Raw genomic sequence first — 27,288 nt, 5'->3', positions numbered from 1 at the left:
TCCCTCCTCTTTTGTAGAGCAATGTCATATCTGCTATCCTCCACTTGCTTGGAAAATGCCCATAATCGAAGTACCTAATTTTATAATGTGATGCAAATCCCTGAAATTTGTTTAAATGGATTAAAAACTGGATTAAGAATTAGAGAAATTTAGATTCACTAAGATTATTATGCCATGGAAACAGAATGACAGTGAAACAGCTATCAAACAACGTAATTCAAGTAAAAATCATGTCAGGAAAAGAAAAAGGATATCAAGTATTTATTTTAAGGATTCCACTCAAATCTACAGAACTTCATTTTAAATTCAAAACACTCTAGTTTCCAGGAAAATTAGGATTTAGTTTCACTTATACAAGCAATGAGGACAAATGTTAAGATGTGATATTAATTTAAAATAATTATGTTTTTCTGATGTCAAAAGTAGCTTTTTCTCTTGAGAAAAAAACCGAAAGAATTCACGAACCCACTCAGTAAATAAATAGTGAATATAGTTCCTTTTATAAGTTTTGTAATTTAAAAAAAAACTGAGTTTTCTTTCATTCTCGAAATGAAATGCAACTAACTATATCAAGAAAAGAATAAGTTTAGCAATATAATTTCTATGTATTTATTATACAGTATATGTAGCAAATTATTTATTTAGTTTTATTCACAATAGACAAAAACTTGACACCTATTCAAACAAGGTACGAGAAAATCCAGTTAGTATTATCAATTCAAATACCTTACTTTTTAGAAATCAAAACAAAAGTGAAAAGTATATAACAATATATTTGCATCATTCATTAAAATTAAATGTAAAATCTCTAGTAAATTATATACAATCAATATATATCTTATAATATATAATCATATCTTAAAAATAAATAGCTACTGGAAAAAATTTACAAACAAAATTTACACTTCAATACATTCATTACATCATAAAATCTTTAACGATTTCTGGAATGGTTCAAAAATACACTGTTCTAATAATGTATGTACATGAAAAAAAGAAAAAGAATAAATAATATGAATTATATAAAAAGATTTATTCTAAAACTACTATGTACAAACAACAAAGAAAAAATATAAAAAAGAAATGTACAAGAAGCATAAGGTAAACACCTCGTGTTTTATGCTCTCTAATTATTCATATGATTCCACACAACTATGGCAAAGGAGGTAAAAGTGAACATAGAGAACAGGTACATGTGAACTTATCTAAACCTCCTTCATAGTTTTTTCAATGCAAAATTACATAAATAATACAAATAATACATCTTTATACAAATTCTGTTTTCAAATAAAATAATGTACATCCACTGTTTCCAATGAAAAAATGAAACAGAATTAATAAAATACATATTTTACAAATCATTATCACCTGATTTGTCAACTTAAAAATAAAACATGCAATTGTACAAGTAAGACAATTATACATCTGATAGAAGAGCTAAATTGATCTCTTTCACCATCTTAAATCTATTCAAAGCACGCTCGACGACTTCAGGATGGACTGGGGAAGTAGAGTACCAAATGGGCGAATCAGGAACACAGGACCTTTCCGGATTCAAATAAAACACATCATTTCTTGACTTCATACTTTCAGGACTGAAAAACAAAATACTTCAATAATTTGAGGATAATTGATCAACATTTGATAGTATAACAATTAATGTAGATGTACTTAGAGGGTATGGTCAGAAATTAAACACAGTAAATAATTTTTAGGAAACCCTCATTTCAGCCTGCTCTGTACACCTACAAGAAAGACAATAAAACACTGTATCTTTGTCAATATTCATCCTAAAAATATTTTTTTCTTCTATTGTTTAACACTGTAGAAAATTTAATTATCTTCCAAATGAGCTTCTGGAATGTTAAAATAAGATACATAGTTTTGGAATTATTTCTATTCAATAAAAAGTTAATAAATTTCCATGGGAACTACCACAAAATAATTTATACTATAAGTATATTAATGCTTAAAGGATCCCAACTTCAATACACCAGCTTTGCTAATTCTGATCCAACGAGGATAATTTTAAATAGATAACCAAAAAATGTATACATTTTGAGTATAGTGAAAATCATTTTTTTATCTTGTATAACTTTTTTTAAAAATTTATTCTATATATAGATAAAATGAATGGTTTTATGGAAAAAATTCAGGAATTTGATTAAAATCATCAAAGCTATTTTGACACTATATTCAACATAAAAACACGTTTTTCGGCAAATATGCAGTAACTATGGCAGGGTATCTTGGTTGGTCCACCAATTCAAGAGATAATATTTAAATTTTTTTCTATCATGATTTATAACTTTCAATGATGAAAACCTTTTTAATCGACCAAAAAAAAAAAAAAAACTCCTAACCACCCAACAAAATTTGAGGGTCTTTCTTTTAAGGTTTTGGGATAGTGATTCTAAAAGCCTTAATACATTCCCCCATTTCGTAAATTAATGATATACAGGCCTATAATTGGCTGCCATGATGATACGAAATGGAGTAAAAAAAATTTCTTTTTTAGTTCAATTTTTGGATTCCACTTATATTGGAACAAACAATCACAATTATGAGGGGGAGGAAAAAAATTTTTCCCAGGTCAATTAAAAAAGGTTCATTTCAAAAATAATAAATGAAAAATATTATTTCATTATAAAAAGAAAAAAAGTTCTACCTACCATTTAGATAAATAGAACTCATACAACTGTACAGGACACCTGTAAGGATCAGCCTCGTTAGCCTCTTGTTCATACACTTTTTTCTTTTTTGAATTTGGTGCATCTATAAATTAACAAATAAAACAAAATAATTAAACAATATATTAAACACTATAGATTGAAACAGTATATTAAAAAAAACATATTAATAGGTCTAAAAAGATGATGGTGTTAGAAAGACAGTGGAATAAGTCAATTTTGAATTCTAGTGAAAAATTGGAATATATATAAATTTACTTATATGACATATACATACATCATTCAAGTAAGCGGTTCTCAAGTTATAAGCATAGAAAAAATATTACTTATTTTTAATATTAACAAAACATAAACAAAACAATTTTCAGGACTTAGAAAAAGAAAAAAAACAAAACAAATCATATTGTTGGACTAACTTTGAATGGTTTTTGGAAACGACTCAATTAATGTATGTAATACATTAATTTAATGTTAGAGTTGGATAAAAATCTGAAACATATCTCTGCACCATTCCAAAGAAGAACACACTATTCAAGTTTTAATACTCCATATAGACATTGAAATTAATACACATCTAAAAAATACAATCATTGTTATTATTTTATCGTATACCTAAAGATGACTGAGGAGGATAAAATTTGAGAAGAACGTTTCTCGAGCTATTCGAGGGTTTGACATTGTTACTAGGTTGAGGTGTTGTATTGGGGTTCCTCTTCCAATGCTTCATAATATGTGAGAATGACAGCTGCATATGCTCCTCCACAGTCTAAAAAACAAAAGTTCACCTATCAATGACACTATGATAATTACTTAGCCGGTGCTTTCAAAATACAGGATTGGTTGTAGGAACAATATAATTTATGGAATGAAGTCAATAGAAAATTATCTATAAATAAATTTGACACAACGCCATAGTTACAGATACAGTATAAGTATTATAACTTGGATTAAGTATTGAATCACCTACTTTTCACATCATATACATAACATTTTTTAATAATACTATTTGGATAAAAATATAGATGATACTCACTGTCAGATTAAAATACTTTGTATTGAAATAGATGAGGGTCGCAAGAAGAGTAGCCGGCGAATGAGGGCCGAGCTGCTTTGATTCCCAAAGATGCTCTTCTTCAACCCTTGTAATAACATTATCACCTACAAAATTAATTTAATAAAGTATTACAAAATAACTTATATTACTTTATCAACATGAACAAATAAATCTCAGATAATTACTATTTGCAAAGGTTTGTTGAAATTTCTTGGCTTCTTCATTCAAAACATCAATAAAAGGATCAAAAAGGTTATCGGAAAATATATTATCAATCCTACCGCTTTTCTCCAAATAATACTGGATTCCTAAAAATAGAAAATTAATAAACAAATAATGAATAGAAGTATATATATAATTAAAAATAAAACGAATATGAATAAATATATCCAATAAAAATGAAATAAACAAAAGGTAACAATTCAGAAACTTCTTTCCCACCTTTCAATCATGTTACGGGGAAAGTGAGGCCTAGATTATTGATTTAGTAAAGTTTTCAACAGGACATGAACTAGTCCACCTTAAGTACCCTCCCTTACAGTGTCAATATTGAATTCTGTCAATATATTGGCTGATAAAATTGTAACAATAAGTAGTAATTACTACATATATTGTATACTGTAACAGTAATATTGAAGGCAATAAAATTGGTTAGAATCAAAATTATTTGATTTTTATAGGAGTGCCAATGATATTCAATGTGTTAATGGTATATCAGGTAACATCATCTCAGTTAAGTTGCAAGAAAGACTATAAGGACTATCAGAATTAACCTTTCAATGTTTAGATTACTTATGATTTAAAAAATAAAAATCAAACATACCTAACATTAAATAATATTTTTGATCAGGAGTATATTCTCCTTCGCCTGGAATTCGAGCATTTTGAATAAATCTTTTTAAAGCTTGTGCCAATTCACCAGGTCTCATTTCTACAAGGTCCAAACGTTCACCACTTTGGGATGCATAATGTTTCCATGCACTCACACCTAATGTTTCCTAAAAATAAAAAACAGTATGTAGGAAGTAAAACAAATATGTAGGAAAATTATGTTCATTTTTTTTGTAGATACATTCAGGTGTAACTAGGAAAAAGAATGAGTACTTTCCGATTAATGGCTCTAACAAACGCAGAAACTGTAGGGTTAAAAACATAATACTTAAAATATCTTCATAATTAAAGATCTCCCACAAAATATTTGAGTTGACCTAGAAGTTGATTTAGGACAAATAGAATACACTAAAAATTTCATAATCGGAAAATGTGGATTTGTATCTAATAAAATAAAAATAATCAGAATAAAATTAAAATTGAAGAAAGAATACCACAAAGTATTAGAATATTAATGGCTAGCTGCATCTTGCGGTTCGACAAATTTTGAATATTTGCCTGGTTTATTTATATTCAGTAGGTACATAATAACAAGTACCAAATGACCCATAATTTAAAAAAAAAATGAAGCCTTATTGAGCATGAACATAAGTAAAATGATTACATCCCTATAGAAATTTTCATTAAATAGTTACTGCTGGGCTAAGTACAATTTGGTGTAACTTTCCAACACTTAATAGTGTATGATTATTAATTAATAGTCCAAATAAGATAGTTTTGATTTGTTTGGTCAAAAATTTAATTAGCTTTGAATAAACAGCTATAAAGTTCCAGAGGTATAGTTTTCGAGTTATTTGGAAACCAAATATTAATTTCAAGAAAAGATTTTTTTTAAAAAGCTATTTAGAACAGATATTCAGTCTTAAGTATAACTACTTAAATAGTTAGTTATAACTTATAGGTAAGTCTTAAAGCACAACTACAACTTTAGAAAAATCACATTTAAAAATTTCAGCTTCATAAAAATTTTCATTATACAGTTACTGCACAATTCTCATGAGTCACAGCGTAATGCAATATAACCCAAAGCTTTCATCAATAACAACACAAAAAGAAGTTTTTAAAATCAGAAAAGCAGTTCTTCAGAATATTGTATTCAGATAAACTCTTTATCTTTATATAAGAGAATAGATAAATTACTTTGGATAAATATATATAAAGCTTACTTTTAAGGATATACTAAGTTGGGACGTAGCTAAGTGATGAACAGCACTGTCCAATATATTGTTCCTGTAATCACCTTTTCTTTTCTTTTCAGGGGGAGCATGACCATCATCAGATTCAACTTCATCACTGCTTCTTTTTTGCCCTAACCTCAAAGCTTCATCATTTTTCGGATCTGAAACCACCCATAAACAGAGATATTATAGAGTTGAAAATATAAAGGGAAAAGAAATAAATAGTGATCAGAATATGACTATGATCATGGAAACTAATATTCAAATGGAGATAGAAAGAAGAAATAAAACCATCTCAACTTAAGAGACTAGCCCTGAAGAACTTCAAATAACAAAAAAGATATAATTTATAATTGCTGGAATTTCAGTGAATGGAAAACAGTTTAAGAGATCCTGACAATAGTTTTAATTTAATTCGTAGTGTAAAAAAAGACTAACTTAAAGAAACCAAACAATCATAAAATCGCTATATTTTTATTTTAATAAAACTAAATTTAAAAAATTCAATTATATCTTCTCTATATTAAATAAAAGATCTTACCAGTATATTATCAATCAAATGATAATATTTTATAGTAGTATATTAACTTTAACACAAACAATTGAACTGCTGTCATCCGTGTCCCTATTTTCATCATAACAGCTAAAATTGAAACTATGATGTAGAACTATCATTGTTACAAATTTAGAAAAGAATTTGTACTAGAACAAAACAAAGTAGAGTAAGATCTTTGAACAGTTCTGGATAGAAAAACCAAATATGGCTGAAGATTAAACAGAAGTGACTAAATTCATTTTTACAGACCCTATCATCTGGGATCTTTACAGGATATGATAAGAAAATGCTTTTGATAATTCAAATTTGAGGAAGTATTTGTAGAAGAACTTCAAAGTTCTCTTCAAGAAAAAAAGGTTTATCACCCTTAATTATATTTTACATCAATTATTTTCGAAAACTAGCAATCTATGAAATGGAAGCAGACAGTTCTTCCCAAATGTGCAACAAATGCACTGGATGTGGGTGGCCAACGGCGCAGTCCCTGCTACTTTATGGAACACGGAATTGTCATGGCTACCCTCTCTCTCTCCAGCGTTATGGGTAGTGGGTATGCTGGGGTTTAAACAAATGTTGAGCTTCTATTGAAATAGGGAATTATAATAAGAGAAGATGGTCAGGGTGTGCGGTCAATAATGATACAAGACAAAAAATTAGATTGTAATCAAAGAAAGGAGAGACACACTTTGTTGACAGTAATCATAGTTTTTAAAGAAAAAATAAATAATTATTAAGATCTATTTTAGAAAGAAATATGGCATAAATAATATAATGTAAACATTGGTGTCAGTGAAGAATGACTAATAATATTATCACTTGAAAATCTATGGAGAAATACTTCGACAATATTACTAATTTTCATATTAATGTTTTTATAAAGGAAGTAGAGGGTATTCTCCATGAAATCAATCAAGTCAAAAATTTAAAGCACAAAGTTTGATAAACTACTAATGATACACAAAACAGGATTGGAGGTGGAGAGACATTATATCCCTAATAGAAAAAAATACATCACACCAACTTATTTACTGACCAGCTGAATTGCTTTCCTCAGATTCCATAGATTTCTTTTGACCTTCAGCCATTTCAGCCATCATAAGAAGTTCTGCTTCATAGGGATTTCCGGGCATCTTGTCTTGTATTTTCTACACAAACAGATAGAAAACATTTGATTTACAATACAAAATGGTATAATAGGTTTGGCAGGCAAAAAAAATTATCAACATTGGCTAATGAACTATGACTAAATGAAGAATATATCTCATACCAGCTCGCTGAGAGCAGCCGATGTAAACTACGATTAATTAAAATATCTTGAAAATCTCCTAAATCTATTGTCTTCTTAAATTTAAAAAGAAAAATGGTAAAAGAGTTATAATATGAGTTTTGAAAGTAAACATTTAAACAACATATCAAAGAAATTTAAAATCATAATCATTTTCAGCAAGTGCCTGTAAGTAACTTGTCATAACAGCATACTGTTAACGAAGTTCTTTTACATTGAAGTTCTCAACAGGTTAAATCTTTTAAATGTTTTGCTAAGCAAAAACTCCCTACGAAATTTATGAATCTAAATAAATATAGACTGCAAGTTCTTATCCGACAAACTCAATATGTTCATTCGAAAAATACTTGTTGGTACGATTCCAAACAGGTTTATTGTCGACTATAGATCGGCATTGATTTAAACCCTTTTCATTGTGAAAAGAAACTAAATAAAGATGTGGACAGAGTGAATTAAAATACAACGAACACAATTAGAGTCGCTAGGTCGTAAAACAAGGTAACTGAAATATTTTGTTAATTGAAGTTTTGTTTTTCATGGCTAATTCGTGTATTGGTTAAAGAATCTTTAGAAACTATGTTAGCTTAAGAGAATAATGTCGATATTCTGTTGAACTTCTGGTATTTGACAACTAATTGAAGATAAAACATCGTAATCAACAATTTAACATTGTAATGTTTGCAGCTATGTTTGACGAACTTTTCTGCTGGCAGTTCAAAACACGCTTGCCCAAATTCCCTTTAATTTGAGAAAAAATTCGAAACTCCGCGGTTCAATCACAAATTCAGGGCAACTTATACCAGCCAATCCAAATAACACATAAGCTTGGGTTGACAGGCAAATGCGTAGCACCCCCTAACCACCAATAACATTATCTATTTATATGGTATTTGGTTACATTACCTATTTATTTGGTAATCATTTCAATATGTAGGTATTGAAAAATGCCTAGGTCAGTTTAACTTCAGCACTTACAGCGTAAGTATGTAAAAGTTCGAGAAAAAACTGAATTACTTTTAAATATAAGAAGATGGCCAGGGTTTTTTTTTTTACCACAACCTTGAACAAATAGTTTATAACTATTTTAATGTCCGACGTTTCGCCCCACTTTGCAGGGCTTCATCAGGGCTAAAAAGATACAAAAAACTGAGAATATTACTACAATAAGGTAATTTAAGCTAGGATAAATATTATGTAAAAATAAAGTGATAAGAAACTTCATATAAATAAAAGGTAGGAAGACATAAAATAGTATAAATATAAAATAAACTTGAATAACAATAAGATTAAAAAATAAGTAACAATGGTGAGAGTAAAATGTTTTAAAAAATACGTAAAATATACATTTAAAAAAAGTACAGGAGACGTACATAAAACAAAAACAATACGGAAAAAAAGAAGAAAGTAGAGATTAAATAAACGTCTTGAAAGAATAAATATAAATAAAAATAATAATAATGATATTAAATAAGCAAAGAGCAAATCAGGACCACCTAGGTGGTATAATAATATCATCATTATTATTATTATTATTACATTATATTTTATATTATTATTAATATTTTTACTCTTACCATTGTTACTTATTTTTTATTCTTATCATTGTTTATTCAAGTTTATTTTATATTGATACTATTTTATGTGTTCCTTCCTTTTATTTATATGTAATTTCTTATCACTTTATTTTTACATATTATTTATCCTAGCTTAAATTACCTTATTGTATCTTTTTAGCCCTGCAAAGTGGGCATTGAAGTAGTTATAAACTATTTGTTCTTTTTTTGACCGCAGCCCTGACCATCTTCTTATATTTAAATTTTTATGGTCAACTATATATATACATATAAATTACTTTTATACTTTAAAAACAATAAAATAGGTATTATTCTACGTCAGTTGAAAATAAAATTTACAGGATGAGCCCGAGTTTGGAATATGTGTGTGTCAAAAAAACAAAAAACTTGCGCACATGCAGAAGAAAAGAGTGGATGGAATTTGATAAAAATTACAGTGAGCCATTTTCAAACTAATTTCCAATGTTTTGTTTATTTAATCCTACCTCGACAGGGTGCTCAGGACGGCATGCAGGGTGATTATCCTGTTGGTTACTACAGGTAACTTATTTTGACTCAGAATGGGGAGGTCAAGATTCATTTCGTGGGTCCAGTAGAAATAAAAGTGTCTACAACTTCTCGAAATAGAGGAGTCAAGGAAAACACAAAATTAAAGTAGCAAATGGAATTGTACATAAGTAATACTGGATCCATTTTATACTGATTCTTAACTTTAAACCACACTGGACGAGCAGTTTTCGAAGATATTAACATGATTTACGGAACTTACAATAATGTACGCTTAAAGATGTCATTCGGCTAAATTGATATAGAATGATAAGACAATGGCTCGGATCTCTGCATAGACAGCGGTGCTGCCGATTCGGGTATTTCTCGGCTTAGTGGGTAGTTGTCAGGGATTGGGGATTTGGAGTAAAATGGCTGTAGGTTATAGGTAAGAACTGTAGAGCGGTGCCGCACTTGTCCCTGACCTAGTTTTTTTTTAGTTAACCCTTGCACATTTTTTTTATTAATAATAAGTTATTTTTCCTTAGATATTGAGTTTTAGAACATAGGCGTACCTAGGCCATTTGGAGACCTTGACGTATTTATTTTTGGGGCCCAGAATAGATGAAGCATGGGATGAATTTTTGGGCTTTGGTTGAATTTGTTTTTGCGGCTTGGGTCGGATTAATATTTGGAGTCCGGGGAGGCTACAATTTCATTACATGGGAAAATTTGTTCCGGAGGTCCGTGGTGGATTGGTTTTGGGGGTCCGAAGCGGATTATTTTTGGGCTCGGGGCTAATACAATCTTATGTTTTCCCAAAACATATACAACTCAGTTTTCCCTCCTGTCGTCACTATACTTGGTAAGATTGGTGTGTTGGGATAGTTCTCAGTCAAAGCGTAGACATGTAGCAGTTGATGCGACTGTTGGTCCACAGAATAACCTTCCAGACCCAAAGCGACATAACTGTCGACAGTAAACTCTTAAACAGTTACACCATGGTAGTGATTACAACTTTTGCTGAAACAACTGAAACTGTACAATAGTTCACAGTCAAGGGAAATACATGTTGCTTCACTGTCATTAATTGTACTACCAACTATCACGGCAGAGCTAGTACGATGGTACAATCATGACTGTAACAATCTTAGTCGCAGTTGTAACGTCACCGATTCTACAAGAGGGGGTATCTTTTGGTCACTCTCACCCTTAATACCTTCTTGCTTGCACATGAATGGTACGATACTAAAGTATTATAACTAAGTATCGCTACAAGATAGTATGGGATGAAAAGTATCGATTCAAGTATAAATACTCGAAAAAGTCGCTGAGCTAAAGACGATAAAATTAAAAAAGTATCGATACTAGGATTCTACAGGTATGCAATAAATCAGAAGCTTTGATACTCAAAAACAGTTACCCGAAGATTTTTAAATTTAGACCAAAACTTATTATGATATAGACGTTTTAAAGTCACTATATTGAATTTCTGGACAGAGTTGGTAAAAATCATTGTTCTAGCACAATTGATCAGTTGATTTGGACCACATTCAGGGACCAACTTTAGTAATGCTAGAGGCTTATTGGAGTTAGACTTTCATGTTCCTTAATTAATAGATACATTTGGATAGGAAGCTATTAATAAATTTTTCATATTTCATCTACATCTATTTATAATGCTTTAAATATATTTCTTCATATAATAGTTCACCTCATGAATTTTTAAGTAATTGATTTTACCATTTTAAAAGAAAAACATTTATTTCGAGGATTTGTGAGAATAATATATTCTTGATTATTTACAATTTAAATAATTATAACATTTAATAGTAATTTAAGTTTTTTTTCCTAGAAAAATTAATTCAGTTGAGAGTTGAGAGTAAAAAGTATCAAATTTCTGAAAGTTTAAGGCTAAAATCAGCCAAGAATAGTTTTAATTACTCAAAATTTGGTTATGCACAGATAACATTCACTATCACAACTTCATTATTTCCACCTGAAAAAAAGGATATCTACTAGAAGGGATGGCATATATCTATGGCATCAGCAATGGATGGATTACAAAATTTTCTTCTTCATTTCTTTCATTAATTAGCATAAATCAATAATTCGTTCAATTTTTTTATATACATATAACTTTATTCTTTTTTACACCCTCATGACCATTTCTGGCATATGGTGTTGTTAGCCTACAGTTTATTCCATCCAGGTGGGAAGGTATGGGTACTAACCTGCTAGAAATTTGAGATGAGAAGGGGGTTCCTTTAAACTCTGCATGCTCAGGGGGTTGTTTGGACAGTTTTTGTAACAATATTCTCACCATTGTACCCCAACCTTAACTGAAAAGTACCTATTGGATGTTGAGCTAGTGAAAGTCGAGAACTATCAAAAACCATTGACGACTAAAAGTGAGATCAGTGGATTTTACTTGTTTTGTTTTTTAACTTCACAAAGTATATAATATTTTGTTAGAAAAAAACTTTAATAAGCAAAAGCTTTTCAAGCTTAACAGCCTACTTACTTTGATTATAATTACTTTTAATTTCTTTCATACAAGAATACATTTCTTTTAAATAGTAATCAATTAAACAATAATTAATTAAATTGTTTAATATTGAGCTAATTAATAATTTAATTTCCTAATCTCATATTCATTATCTTTTCTTGCCAATCAAGTTCATGCACTTTCTTTTACTCTTTGTCACAATAAATAGTACATTTGTACTTATACTTCATCTGGTCCAGTCCAGTTCAGTTATATACTTATATTTGTATTTTAAAATGTCAACATTAATGAAAGTTTTGATTTTATAAGTATTAAGTACTTTAAAAAAGAGTTTAATAACTCATTCACCTGGCTTCATCTAAAGCTCAAGTTGAAAAAGTTTGACAGAAAACATGAAAAAAAAAAATTATATATACAGATAATTGACTATCTTCATATTTGAAAAAAAAAAACTATATGTAATAAAAAACATGAGCATTGTCACAAAGTGTCAGTCCAGAGGGCACAGCAGCTGACCTACATCCAAGCCTTCACTATTCAGTTTCTAAAGAACTAAGTACCATTAATCCAATAAATAATATTAATACAACATACCTTTATATCTGCCATTATTTCTTCAGCGGTTCCTCTAGTAGTTGGTATGATAATAGGTACTGGTATGGGTACAGGAAAAGGAAACGGAGTTGGCACAGGCAGGGAGTACATGGCTAATGGCACGGGAATGAAAATAGGAACTGGAACTGGTATGAGCACTGGCCCCTTTTCTTCTACTTCATCTGAAATTAAAATAGAGCTATATAGATTATTAAGTAGAAATGCAAGAATAAGAGATTGATTTATTTATATTTTAGAAAGTACATACAAATATTTGTAATGACATTAAAACATTGAATTTAATATCAAATAAACTATAAAGAAAAAATTGAACAATAGAGATTCAGATGATATGAAGCCATTCTGCTTCTTCTTAAAGCAAAGAAAATTTAATATTGAATAAAAAATATGGATACATGAAATGTTTAGATCCCTAAAATATAAAATAAATAAATCAGAAACAATAGGAAACCATGTTAAATAAACATTAGTTTTACCGGTTTGAGAACTTCTTGTGGATCGATATGGTTTAGTCAGAACTGCTTTGTTTGCTGTTCGGCAAGAAACTTGAATCTTGGCATTTTTAACATCTGGGTTTATAGCAGAAAGGGTCAATACATTGGGGAGAGGAGTTTGCGTTGTTGTAGTTGTATTCTGCAAATACAAATTTACTATCAATAACAAGTAATATAAATTACTAAATGAACATGCACATAAGAAAAGTTTAATTTATTTACAAGACTGATATTGTAGAACAAATAAAAATCTCTTATAATACTAGCAAACATGCTTGTACTTTAATAACATCTATAAAATTTATACTTACCAAAGGAGATGCACACTGAGCTTCGTCACGCTTGTTCTGGACAACGGCAGAACTAACTGGTGAGGAAACAGTGACTGCAGGATTAACTGCTTTCATTTGAAAACCAGAAACATCTTTCCCTGTGTTATCTAAAAAAGATAATTTAAAATGCCTTCATAATGACAAAAAATAAAACCGATTTATTAAAAATAAGGACCAGACATGATATGACATAAATTTTTTAACTTATTAATATAGTTGGTAAGTAAATATATGATAATGTTTAATATTCTTACCGGAATAAGTTGTGTTTTTTTCAGAACTGGCAGGTAAAATGCTTTTGGCCCTGACTACTCGTTTTGGACCACCTATAAAATATATATATATTGCCCTTTATCTAAGAAAGAAAAACAGCTTTGGTAGAAAAAAAGAAAGTATAAGATCTAATAAAAACTTATTTGATGTCATATATTAACCTAAGTTCAAATATAGTTTTCATTCAATTATGGTTTCAGGAGCAACATTAATCAGAAACTGCTAAACTTTAATTTGCTTTTATTAACAGAAATTAAATTCTTCTAATGAAATATCAGAACAAAATTATAATAGAATAATTTAATATGAAACAGAAACCAATAAAATTAGAGTTTAATAAAAATGAAAATAATAATTACCAGTTGGGAAAACGCCATTGCCGCTTTGATCCTTATAGCTGACTTTAAACTTATTAACACAATCATGTGAGCAAAAATTCCTAATGGTAGCATCTGACATTGTAAGGTGAAGAAGTGGAAAACCATACTTGTAACATTGAGCACAATTTGTTTTGCTGTCAACAGAAAAAGTGATAAATAAGCTCTTCACAAATAAACTCTTCCACAATTGAGAAACAAACAACATTTAATACAAAACCCGGAAATGTTAGATTAAAACAGGTTATAAACTCCCAGCTTAAACATTTAACAAAACTAGCTCAGTATAAAGGGAAACACTAAGTGACCCTTTGTAGTCATTGTTTTCACAACAAAAAATTACCAGATTTTATATGCAAATTATGTGCAACATAAAAAGAGATGTTAGACAAATCTGGTGATATGCTTGCAACACATGTATATCAAATACTTAAGGTCGGAACTGTACATTATCCAGCAGTGAGGTTTACTCCAACAAAAGAGAACCACTCCAAGAGTTTAAAAACATTTATAAAAACCATTCAAATTTTTTCTGAAATCTAGCTTGTTCATAAGCATATGGACAATTTTTTATTTACTTATTACATAGGATTTTGTATAACATAACCATTCCAAGACTGTTAATACTTTTCCTCTATATTTATAAGTGACCAAAATATTAGTGTAAAACACTTTTAATTAGCCAAATTTTGAAAAATAATTTTTAGTAAAGTGGAGTTCTGAGTGTCATCTTAGGGTTATCTGTAACCAAAAAAAATATGGCCCAGTAGTCTTCGAAAAAAATTTGGGGAAACTATAGTTTTAACAATAAAAAAAAATAATCGCTCAATTTTATGTAGATAAATAATAATCATAACCACTTACTTGCGAAGACTAATTGCACTCAAAGAAACTTGATATAGTGCCATACAATTTAAAGAACACCAGTTAGTAACTATTTTGTTTGATGACTTCCTCCGAATCATATCAAAATTATATTTTTTTACCTAAAAAACCAAACAATAATCATAAAAAATGTCAGTACCATAAAAATGTTCACACAATTTGAAAAGATACAGACTGTAGTCTATAACATTAAAAGATCTTTAAGATATCATAAAAGATAATAAATTCAGAAGTTTAATTAATTATATTATTAATAATAATAATTTAATAAATTATGCACATAATATTGCTCGTTTCCTCATTTATAACATAAAAAAGTTATTTGTAGTGAAATTTCATAGCATTAAATTTTTAAATTCAATAGCACTAAATATTTGTTTTATCAAATTTAAAATTATTTGCAAAACAAATTTGAATGAAATATTGTGGATACTTACTTTGCACCAATTACAAGCCACAATCCTTCTTTTAGCAAGTATGTTAATGTTCATACATGTTTTAGAACAGAAAGAAAGAATTTCATTTTCATAATACACAGTGACTTTGTTGGTTGAATTTGTTTCAAAATATTTTTTACACATATAACACGGACCTGAAATGCATAAACACAAGGTATAGGTGACACTAAATAATAAGATATATACAATAAATATATATAAACAAAGATATGATTTTTTTTCTCCCCCATCTGACCCTTCTTGTGTGTTCTTACAGGTTAATAACCTATTACAGCCAGAATGGGAGGGTCAAAGTAATAATCCAGATGGGGAAGGTCAAAATAATAAGCCAGAATGGGAAGGTCAAAAAATTCATTCTGTGGGTCCACCAAAAAATAAATTTCGACCCGCTCAGGTCCGAATCGAACTACTACCACTCCTGACACAAGGATTGTAAAGGATATAAGGCCTTCAAACACTCTGCTACTGCCACTCCTGACTAGAAATTTAAGTAGTTTCCTTCTTTTAATTTAGTAGACAAAAATTCAAGAAAAAAAAAGAATCAGATACAGACACCCCCTTTCTATCTCTTTGGTCAAACTAGAGTGACCAGCAGCCAGTTTATACCTAATCCTGTCTATCATAAAATAGGTAAGCAACATATTTCTTATACACATTCACTCATTTTGCATTTATTTAATAAATTTACTGAATTACTTTCACCTTTTTGCAATAAATATCCTCACCCCCTCCTCAACCTTCATAGTTGTAATTCTCTTTTCAGCTCACCTGATTAGTTTCTCATACTATACTATGGAGATTGTTTCATTTTGTATAATAAAATAGATATTCAAACCTCCCATTTTTTATTTTATCTAGTTTCTTTATTCTGCAGTTGATTTTACATAATAAATAATTTTAATTCTTTATTCATATGAATAAGATATTTTTAACTATTATTCCTTGCAATCCCTATCACTGAATATTTAAGGAAGAATAAGGAAATCAATATGAAAATAATAAGGAATAATATAAACATTTGTATGATTAAGGTTTAAGTCGGTGGTATCTAAACCCGGTGAGAAAGTGGCTTTGCTTGTGGCATCCCAGACTTTAGGAACCACTGGCTTAGACTATAGACATTAGACATTTTGATAGTAAGACTAAGATAGGGGCTGTTTGTAACTGAGGGAGTTAAGGCATCAACCTTGGCTGCTTCATTACTGCAAAGGTATCAGCTCGAATCTAGCCAGAGGGTTAAATTTTATTTTGTGGAACCGCCATGAAATGATAACTTGCACCTCACTGTGGTTAGGATAGGTTGGTTACCTGCAGATAAACCTCCTCTCCCTCATACACCAGAAATGACCAGGCAGGGGGTCATCAAATAAAAAGTAAGACTATGGTATATTTGGTTATTTTAAAACATTATTTCATTCATTAAGGAAAATGAACTATGAGATAAAGTGTAGTAAGCAAATAATCCAAATGTTAACTTAACATATTATAAAAGGTACTTACTTGGAGAAATAGATTTATTTACAAATTTGAAGGCTTTAAAACAAACTTCAGAACAAAGGTTCACTGTACTAGTTGCGGTGATCACTTGAACTTGAACTAATTGAGTTTTATCACAAACTCCACAGGCTTCAACCTTCAGGCCACCAGCTGGAAGATTTCTGGACATGCAATCATACTCATCTAAGCAGTTTTGACTGCAAAAATCCTGTTAAAATAATTTATTTACTAATAATGTGAATAGAAATGTCTACAAAAAAAAATCTAATAAACTGATTTAAGGAGGCAAATTAAAAAAAAAAAAAAAATATGATAAAAGAATATAGAAGTGGGATAGCTCAGTGAGAAAGGCACTGAGCTCTTACCTCCAAGGACTAAGGACTGGAGATGGGGGTACAGTGGGGTTGGGTTCAAGTCTTGTGGCAGTGACCGATAATTAATTATTCTGTAATATCAAATGTGGATCAACACTGCATAGGAGAGTTCAGAAACCCTCCTGCGGAACACCCACCTCTACTAAACTAAGGTACATCATTAAGAGGGGAAAAATGAATGTGAAAAAAAAAATGGATTTCCTTACCTCAACCCAAGACGGGTTGTAGCAGTACAGGCTTTTGTTTTGTTTTTTTCATTAAAAAAATATAAAAATTGATTCTTGAAAAACAATTATTTCATTGAATTAAAAGAATCACAATAATCTTTAACAGCCATTTCAAGCTTGAAAATGCCTTGGGACTGTTGGGATAAAAATTTCAAGTTTCTGAGTTGTGCCCATTATTTTATTTTTAGTACTAATTTTGGCAAAAAACATTAAAACATCTAAAATTGTGCCATGAATGCTTAATTTCTGGTTTATGTTAACTTTGATTGTTGGCTGTCTCAGGACTGCCTATGTCGCCCCTGGCCCCCTGTGAAAGTTATGACAGAGAACAGAGGATAAATTTATGTCTTATAAGTACTAAAATTTACATAAAGTAGTGTTTAAGTATTTTTATAGTTTTTATAATGTCTAGTTATAAGGAGGGAAAATAAAAAAATCATTTAGGTAGAAAAATAGATTTAGGAGATAAAAAATTTTAAGGAGGAAGAATCCGTGGAGTAAGATTGTTAATCTTTTTGGATAATTAATATTTATTCTGTCTAAGATGGACAAAATAGTACCTTTCGTCTCTAGAGACAAAATTTAATCCACCTATCTAGGAGGTGTGGAGCCCATAAGCAGTTACCAACAATGCTATATTCAAGTTTACAAACAATATCTTCAATGCCTTTTTACTCTTTTACTTTAAGATTCACTATACGAGATCAGGGTCTAAATCTGGAAATACTTGACTGCATTTTCTTCTGTATAAAGTAATTCCCAAATTTTTATTATTTGATTGAAGCAAACTCAAGAGAAATATGATAAAAACAACTTTACAGACGACATATGATGATTAGAAAAAGGAAAGAAACAAATTCACAAAAATCACAACACAAGTAACCAACCATCATAATCAGATACCACCAACGCTGTATACAAATATCCCAAGACTAATAATACTAACAATTTCATTCATTTGTATAAATATGTTTATTTTGTCCAGATATAATGTCCACTGTGGAGGCAACAGTGGTGTTGGAAAAAGATAAAAATAAAATGTGCTGCATTGTTAAAAAAATATATTTTTAACAATGCTAAAAAAGAATAGTAACCTGGAAGGATACAAAAATCTAATACCTTGCAAGCCATATCCAACAATTAGAACAATATACTAGGGAAGAAAAAATTAAGTTAAACATGTTCCGACGGGTATTCAATTTTAAGTTAGCCTTTACTTTAAGTTCCCTACACTTAGGAAACCATTTTAGTTATGACCGTTATATTATGGAAACACTCATAGGGGGCTAATATGACCTCTTCAGATCAGTAATATATTCACAAAATAAACCATTAAAAAATGCTCTATCAAACAACCATTATTTTCAATACCTACAGTTAAACAAAAAAATTAATACTAATCAATAATAAGGGAACTAACAGGATATTATTTAAATATTAAGGTAAAAAAAAAGAAAAGAAAAAGAGAAAACAGGGGTGACATTAAATTAGCTTACCCTGAACTGATTTTTATCTGCAATAGGGGCAAGAAATCCTTCATCTCCAACAGAAAGATCTTTCTGACAATATGAGCAAGCTTTTATTCCTTTTTTAAAATCTTCCAAACATGATGAGCAACAAAACTGTTTTATCTAAACAAATACAAAAAAATAAAAAATAAATAAAATAAAATTTGTATTCATTTCAAATAAAGTATTTTACTATTTTACATTATTAGACCTATGATGCAAACTTATAACTATTTATTTAATCTAAAAAATAATTTATTGTGTTAGGATATAAAAAATCAAATACCTCATGACCAAATCGAACACAGTACTTTCCCATTGAAGAAGTAGGAACCTCTTTAGAACACCCAGTACAACATGTCCACATTTTAGATTGGTATTTACCTACAATATATTGAATAACTGGTAACATGTTTCAATACAAAAAATTAAGAAGGTTTGAAAAGAATCAGACACTTGTATGGAATTCTGTAATAAAAATAATTTAAAAAAGAAGTAGTATAGCAGAGAAACAATTAGCTCAACAATGAGATAGAGGAATGCTTGGACCTTGTTGTCTGTATGTTTTTACAATGAAAATTCTCTCAACGCAAACTCATCTTAACAAACAATTTTATCAAGATCATGGGTCAACGAGGAACAAATTTAATTCATTTGAAACTTTCAATTATAGAACCCCTGCACTCCGGATATATGCGAAACGCAAAATCCAAAAATCGAATAAAAAGAATCATCCATCCACTCTTCTCCAATTCAACTGAACCAATTTACTCATAATTAGGCATCATTATTATTGGAGCTCCAAGATGATTCTTGGAATTTGACATTACCATCCACCGATTTCCAATATTTTTTGTTGGGGAGGGGGAGGGGGGTTGTTTATACAATGATTTAAAACACATTTTAATTAACTAATATGATTTAATAATTATATATATATATATATTAGACCATATAGGATTCTTAATGTTTTATCTTAATTAGTTTGATTTGAGCCGCCATTTTTATTGCACGAGAACTTTAAAATGAACTCTTTCAAGAAAATAAATAAAAGAGTACGATTAAACAATCATTAGAAATACTGTCGAAAATAAAATCTTCATCAGTAAATTTTTTTTTTTTAACTTTTCTATTAGTGAAAATTATTAACTGATCTGAAGCCAGGACAAATAAATTTTTCTTACTTACCCAAGCAGTCTTCATTGCAAAATTCCATAGTCTCCCATGATAAAATCTTTTCTTCTGGGAGAACACTAACATCTCCATTACACTGAACACAAATTCTAGTCTCTGAAATTATATCTTCTTCAGTACTATCTGGCTGAATGCTGGTTCTGCGAAGAGTGTTAGATTGAAGAGTTTTATGATGCTCTAAACAATCTTCTGAACACAGGTGACATTCAGAACCTCCTACTTCAATTCTTATAAAACATTTTGCTAACTGAAATAGAAATCAGAAAAACTATTATATGTATGAATGAAAATAGGAAAAATAGATCATTACCCTATTAAATGTTATGAGTTTATATTGTTAGGAGGGTATTATTTTGAGAAGATATTACAAAAAGCAGCCGCTAAATCACCTCACACGATTTGTTAGCTCTATCAGTCCTCGTCACACCTACCAGCCCGGCATTATCTACCACCCTCAATTGGTAAGGGGTTAAGGGGCCAAGACAATAGGCAAGTTTATTTGTTTTTGTTTAGTGGCCCCAAACTTCATTGGTCATCAACACCATTTATATTTTATTTAATTTTGCTTCTATTCGTTCAATTTTATTTATTTTTAGTTTGATTATTATTTTTTTTTTGTTTTCCCTTCCGTTCAATGTTATATTTTTGTCGGTAAATGTTGTGATTTTAGAAACTGAAACACTAATTCTATTGTTTTATCATCGTCTCCAAGTACTTTTGAAATATCTGGATTTGGTCCTAAGCTATTGAGATGTGGTGTGAAATATGGGCATTGTTGGAAAATATGGCTTATTGTCAGAATATTGTTGCAATACAGCCCGGAGGTGTTTCTTTTGAAATAAGATAGGAGTGGGTGAGCCTCATGTGACCTATTCTAAGGCTGGTCAGAACAGCCTCCTCTGTATGGCAGTTGCGACTGGTGGTACCCCAGGGCTTGACATCCTTTTTAATCATTTTTAATTTACTCATTGGGCTTTCATTCCACAAAGATTGCCATTTATCTTTGACTTCTTTTCCAAGAGGTTTGCTCATTTCTGATAGGGTTAAAATGGCTTTACCCCGGAAGGCAAGTTTCATCAAAAGTGTTACAGACTTTTTGGCATTTAGTTGGTTAAAGAAATTTTTTCTATCAGATAGAAATGAAAGAAAAACAAATTTTAGTTTGTTGTTGCACAAGTTCAAATGTCACTACTATCTCCAACAATATACTTCCTATTAATTTATGCACCATGGTTGGAAAAAGCTTCATAGTACTTATCATACTACAACTTCAATATCTTTAGTACTTCAGGAAAATTCAGAGATTACTAACATTATTATAATAAACAGTAATTCACCTTTGTTAAAACTTTCAAACAGTAATGATAAACTAATTAAGCATTATAATCTTACAATAACAAACAGTGCTTTGTCAAAAATAATCTTGTATTAACAAGAAACAATAGTAATTTTAAGATATTCAAGTTTAACTTAAAACATATTTATACTAATAATTGTTTAAAAAGATAAAATAACTTAACATACCTTTGCACAATGCAGACAATTTTTTAGAACTGCCGCAGGCATTATCTCAATATCTAACTGATTCACATCGACCACTTTTTTTTTAGGGTATATCACCTAAAATACAATAAATATCTTTTGTAGCGACTTTATTTAAAGTAGGAACAATACAAATGTTATTTCTTTAAAATAAATTATAAATACTTTCGATTCATTTTAACAAAATTTATAGATATATTTATTATTCTTGATAATTCACATACCAAAAATTTGCAGTTTTTTACTTAGTAAAAGATGGAATGAGATACAAAAAAATATATTTATATATATACAAAATGTAGAATTCATGGAAATTTAAAATAATGATATATAATTCTTAACTGAAAGTGTAAAAAGAAGAACATCGATAAGTACTAATAAACAAGTAATACCTTTAAAGTTTTGGAAGATTTCTTCGCTTTGGTTACTTCCTTTCCTTCAGAGGTAGGGGTTCCAGGTTTTGAGTAACCATGGTCATTCAGGGCAAATGATGACCCATCTCCCATCAACTCAAGATTTTTAGTAACATATTCGTGTGATACTGTTTTATCACCAGTAATAACTTCCTCTTGTTCACTTGGGTCTTTTGCATTCTTTGTTTTATCCTTGCTGTAAACCCTCGGAGAACTATTTTTCCGACTTTCAGATTCCAAGGATGTACCAATACTATCATTTGTATCATCTTTCTCATCAGAAACATTAATGCAATCGATATTTTTACCTCCAGTATCCTGTCCTGTTTTCGGTGAATCATCATTGTCATTAGTATCTTCATGATCAGTTTCAAGAGGATTAACAGGAGAATTGGTATTTCCAGCAGGAGAAGCTGTATTAGCTTCTTCATCAATAAAAACATCCAGTGATGTAACTAATTGTATTTTGGGTACACTCTCTTGCTCTTCATCAATATTATCGTCAAGATTCCCATTGATTTGCTCATTAGGTTTACTGGAAACTTCTTTTTCAGATGTACTGCAAGAATTAGTAACAGTTACAGAATCATTACTATCCTGATCTACATTGCCTTGAATAGAACCATGCTTATTTAAACTAGTTCCTTTTTCTTTGTTAGAAAATGAACTTTTATCGTTAGAGTCACAACTATTATTTGTAACTTCATCAACTTCCATTTCACTATCTTCTAAAATTACAACATCTGACTCAGAATTTCCATTTTTATTCGACTCACTTTCACAAGCAATAGGATTAGTCTCTGACAAAGCACTGTCATCCTCGCACTGATCAATAGGATTAGCTTCTGACAAAGTACTATCATCCCCACACTGATCAAGTCCAGATACACTGCACTCATTCGAAATTACATTTTTTTTTTTTTCACTTTCTAGATCAGAATTCTGTTTAGAATTCGCCTTCTCATTGCCTCCTTCAGCATTATCGGATGAACTATTTTCATTACCCAGAGGATCCTTATGACCAGATGAACTGCTTTCATTTTGATTAACCTCCATTTCAGATTCATTAGATATCTCATTTTCATTGGAACTACTGAACTGTTTCGTGAATTCTGGATTGTTGTCGTTGTTTGAATTATCACATGATTGACTTTCATCTTCATTCAAACCATTCACATAGTCTGTTACATTTTTATCAATAGAAGGGTTTTCTTCAGTTTTATCATTTCCAACACTAATAGAGTCTTCATGACTAGAAAGTGAAGTCTCTGAAATTAAATTGTTTCCAGCTTCAAGATTTAAACTGGAATTACAAATATTGTCATCCATGTTCATCTTTCAATTCTAAAAGAAAACAAATAATAATAGCTTCAATTAAAATTTCAATTTTAACAGGAAAAATAATTAAAATAAATAAATTATACAAAATAATAAATGATTTATTACTAGAATAAACACTGTTAGGTTTATAATACAGTAAGATAACAGAATAATTATAATCTTTAAATATATGATAATTTTGGAGTACAACATGAAAGAGAAGCACTAAAAATTATCATGAAACCCTGCTAGGTCTACTATCATCTTTGGGGCAATACCATGACAAAGTACTCACCTTAAAATCATGATGGTTCATAAAAGTTGGTTTTATATCATAAAATAAGTTAACTAAAGCAGAAAGGTCAGGTTAGATAATTAATCAATCTAGGATAAAAAGATCGAAATTTATTCAGGAGGAATGCCTGAAATAAAAGTCAACCAACCATACCTAGCTAGAATAGTACCTGTACCTATTTATTAAATCAAATCTTTACTCCTAATGTAGCTAAGTCCCTTCAGGAAGTTAGACCATTGACCCCTTAGCAAGGAGAGACCTACAAGAAATATCTATGTAACACAGGTAGTAGTATAGTATAGGTATTAACAAACAAATAACGAATACATAAATATTTTTTATCGTTCGATTATTAATACTTAGAGAAAGAATCTGGAGAGCAGGTCCTAGAGTTTTATGGTACCATAGCTCCACCAGACACTAATGGAAAGAATCAGCAATTGCTACCTCGAGGTGTAACCATTTTCCTTTCCCAGTTTTGAAATGATTAATTATTCATCATTAAAAATTACTCTAAAAACAAAATTGTTTCAGACAGACCATAAATTATCAAATATTTTGTTAATTAATGTAAATTTTAATAAAATGCAATGATTTCAAAATGCTATTGATATATCTCAAATTTCATTCACAAAATTTATGTGAGCAATAAGACATCTTAGCTCAGCACAATAAATTAGTCCTCTTTCAACTTTAATTGGATGGACACATATAACAATTTAATCATTTCTTTCATTCATGTGTTTTTTCTTCCTTGATTTTTCTTTTAATTTGATAATTCTTATTCAAAAATTATTGCTCTATACATATATAACATGTTATTTGAGTTTAAATTAGGTTTGTGGGATGTTCACGTATGAAATAAACTCTTGTTTATTTTTGTCATTTCAATTCAACAAAGCTTAAAATAAAATTAAACCCATTACAGGAGAGAGTTAATTATTACCTCCTTCCAACACTTACTAAAGGAGAGGACCGGCATAATTTAGGCAGATGTTAATAATATACCCATCTTTCAGAAAAGCTGTTTAAACCAACTTCCAATGAACAAAATCATTTGAAAATTGGACATAGCTTTCCTCTTTAAATGCATTGAAGGTACTAACATTTTCAAGAAGATAGGGTAAAAGAAATGCCAATTTGTGACCTAAATCAAGGTGGCTAAACAACAAAATTTAATTCCTCTTTCCTAAAGCTTAGCACGGAGTTATTTTACTGACTTTATTTTATGAGAAAAGCCAACAATCAATCACAGAATAGGGGATCTACAATTGGAGATCATAGCTCTCATCCAACAAATATACTTCATGAACAGGAGGTAAACAAAAAATCTACATTATATATAGATCCTCATAAAACGAGTTATCATAACATGTTTTAGCATACAGATTCTAGGGATTAATCATGAAGAGGGAAATCATGTTGATTAGTAATCAGTTCAGGAATATTATAATGCATAATAAGCTTTGACATTTAACTCCCAAACATTTTAGGACAATATTTGTTTAGAAACACAAAATTTCAAATTAAACAAAAAGGTGTGATAAGCTGATTGGAGAGGAAAAAGTAACATCCTCAGGCAATGGTGATTCCTGTCCTAAGTCTATTTCAAGTGTAGCTTAAATTTTCATCACAAACAACTGAGAAACAAATTAATCACTACGTTTTATCTTATCTAAATGATCGGTAATCATACGAATAGATCAAATTAAAATAAAGATTCATGTTAAAACGACTAGAGAAGTAAATAATGGCACTACTTCATAAATACATATTAACAAAATTTCAAATAACAATAAAATTAAGTCGATAGCGATTCTGAAGATAAGTTCGTAAGTAAATCTCAAAAGCACATACCTTCCAACATTAAAATATGACTTCTCAACGTAACCTCTATGTACACAAGTCAGTACAGTATCATAAATAAAATAATCACAGTAAATTACATTAAACTTTTAATACAACTTCTCTGAAAACTAGACATTTTACACTAACTGTAATAATAAAAAGCACAAATACGAGAGGAAAAACAAATTATAATTGTATACTACATCAGTATAACGCCATTCACATAGGTAGCGCTAATGCTGAAAGTTCTCGTTTAAAGCAATATTCAAATTTCGGCTTTATGAAAGAAAGGGAAAGGAAAGAAGGGACGGCTGCATATCAAATACAATGCATTTCTTATCTTACCAAGAATTCAACAAACCATCTATAAAGTACAAAACTATTTCACTATCTAGAAGGCAAGAACAAAATGCCGCTCAATGACTAAAAGTAGTGGGGGGAAGATTCAGGTACCAGTATGGTATGATGGTGTTAGTTATGAAAACTTTTAAATTTACTATTCATAAATTATGTTCCCAATCGTTGGAAAATATGTAACGAACTAAACATTCAAATAAGCAACATATTAAGAAGTTAATACGGAAACAGGGACCATTAAATTATTTTTATAACATATTCCATATCCATTTTCCATTTAAATTCTAATATTCAGTCCAAAATGTTAACATAAAAACACAAAAAAAAAAACGAAAACGAAGAAGAGAGTACAATTATATCAAGTCAGCAGAAAACAGCAACAACTCGGTGTCAGCGCAAGCGCATTGCGTAATCCAGCTCCTACGTCTTACTTCTGTCAGCTTATAACTGACTGAAATGTTTTTGGTTTGTTACTCTATTTCAAGCCAGGCATAGTATAATAATTAGCATTAAAGGAAAAACTGGTGAATACATAAATATTAATTCATTTTAATACGTATTCTTTTCACACCTTTTGAGAGCGAAGTCAAAGTATTCTTCACTGGCAAGGCAACTAAATAAATTTCTATGTTCTAACAAAACTCATATTTTGCTGGCTGATTGAAGCATAGGAACAGTGGCTACTTACTTCTATAACTGTAGCCGATCTTGTAGCTGGTTTGACTTAACCCTGCATGCTCGATGACGTAGCACAGAAGCTAAGACGCCATTGCTTGTTACCTATTGGTTCTTTTTCAACCAATGAAATGTCCAAGTTCAAGTGGGAATCCTTAAAGGTATAGCGTAGCCCTGAAAAGAGAATATTAAATTTTAATTATTTATAAATAAAAATATATGAATTGTGTCTCCAATGCAAACTTAATTCGAGATTTATCTTTATTTAAAAAGTTTCTGAACAACAAATCTCTTATTTTATTGTTTAATTCGTTAGGTTTAATACGTAGGTTATGTGATCATATTGTATTTAGTTATAAATACTATTATTTAATTAATCTT

At 29.9% G+C, this 27,288-nt stretch overlaps 1 protein-coding gene across 2 annotated transcripts; it reads right to left on the bottom strand.

The window, feature by feature from the left end:
- Positions 1-753: 753 nt before the first annotated feature.
- woc (without children) lies at positions 754-26,976 on the bottom strand. Of its 2 annotated transcripts, none has more exons than XM_014420964.3 (22): positions 26,921-26,976; positions 22,392-23,756; positions 21,982-22,077; positions 20,452-20,704; positions 19,550-19,647; positions 19,252-19,386; positions 17,158-17,362; positions 15,637-15,791; positions 15,179-15,300; positions 14,297-14,451; positions 13,919-13,990; positions 13,644-13,771; positions 13,315-13,471; positions 12,818-12,999; positions 7,403-7,514; positions 5,802-5,974; positions 4,568-4,742; positions 3,930-4,052; positions 3,724-3,848; positions 3,303-3,456; positions 2,673-2,775; positions 754-1,595 (listed from the first exon to the last, which is right to left on the bottom strand). In XM_014420964.3, the coding sequence occupies exons 2-22, from the start codon at positions 23,745-23,747 to the stop codon at positions 1,418-1,420; spliced, it is 4,257 nt and encodes a 1,418-aa protein (XP_014276450.1). In that variant the 5' UTR covers positions 23,748-23,756; positions 26,921-26,976; the 3' UTR covers positions 754-1,417. The 2 variants fall into 2 exon arrangements, with proteins under 2 accessions (XP_014276450.1, XP_014276449.1); XM_014420963.3 differs by lacking the exon at positions 26,921-26,976 and adding an exon at positions 25,885-26,171.
- Between the last annotated feature and the right edge of the window lie 312 nt (positions 26,977-27,288).

Source organism: Halyomorpha halys, unplaced genomic scaffold (genome assembly GCF_000696795.3).
Source record: "Halyomorpha halys isolate HHAL.00 unplaced genomic scaffold, Hhal_1.1 Scaffold299.1, whole genome shotgun sequence".
In the NCBI taxonomy this organism is placed as follows: Eukaryota; Metazoa; Arthropoda; class Insecta; order Hemiptera; family Pentatomidae; genus Halyomorpha; species Halyomorpha halys.
Note: the sequence above shows the minus strand (reverse complement) of the source record. Positions and strands in the feature narration are given on the sequence as shown.

Excerpts from the sequence above, each read along its gene's own strand:
- woc (XM_014420964.3), bottom strand. The coding sequence starts at position 23,747 with ATGAACATGGATGACAATATTTGTAATTCCAGTTTAAATCTTGAAGCT. Across the intron at positions 22,078-22,391 it reads AATCTTCCAAAACTTTAAAG|GTGATATACCCTAAAAAAAA; the intron begins GTATTACTTGTT and ends ATTGTATTTTAG. Across the intron at positions 4,053-4,567 it reads AAAATATTATTTAATGTTAG|GAATCCAGTATTATTTGGAG; the intron begins GTATGTTTGATT and ends TTCTATTTTTAG.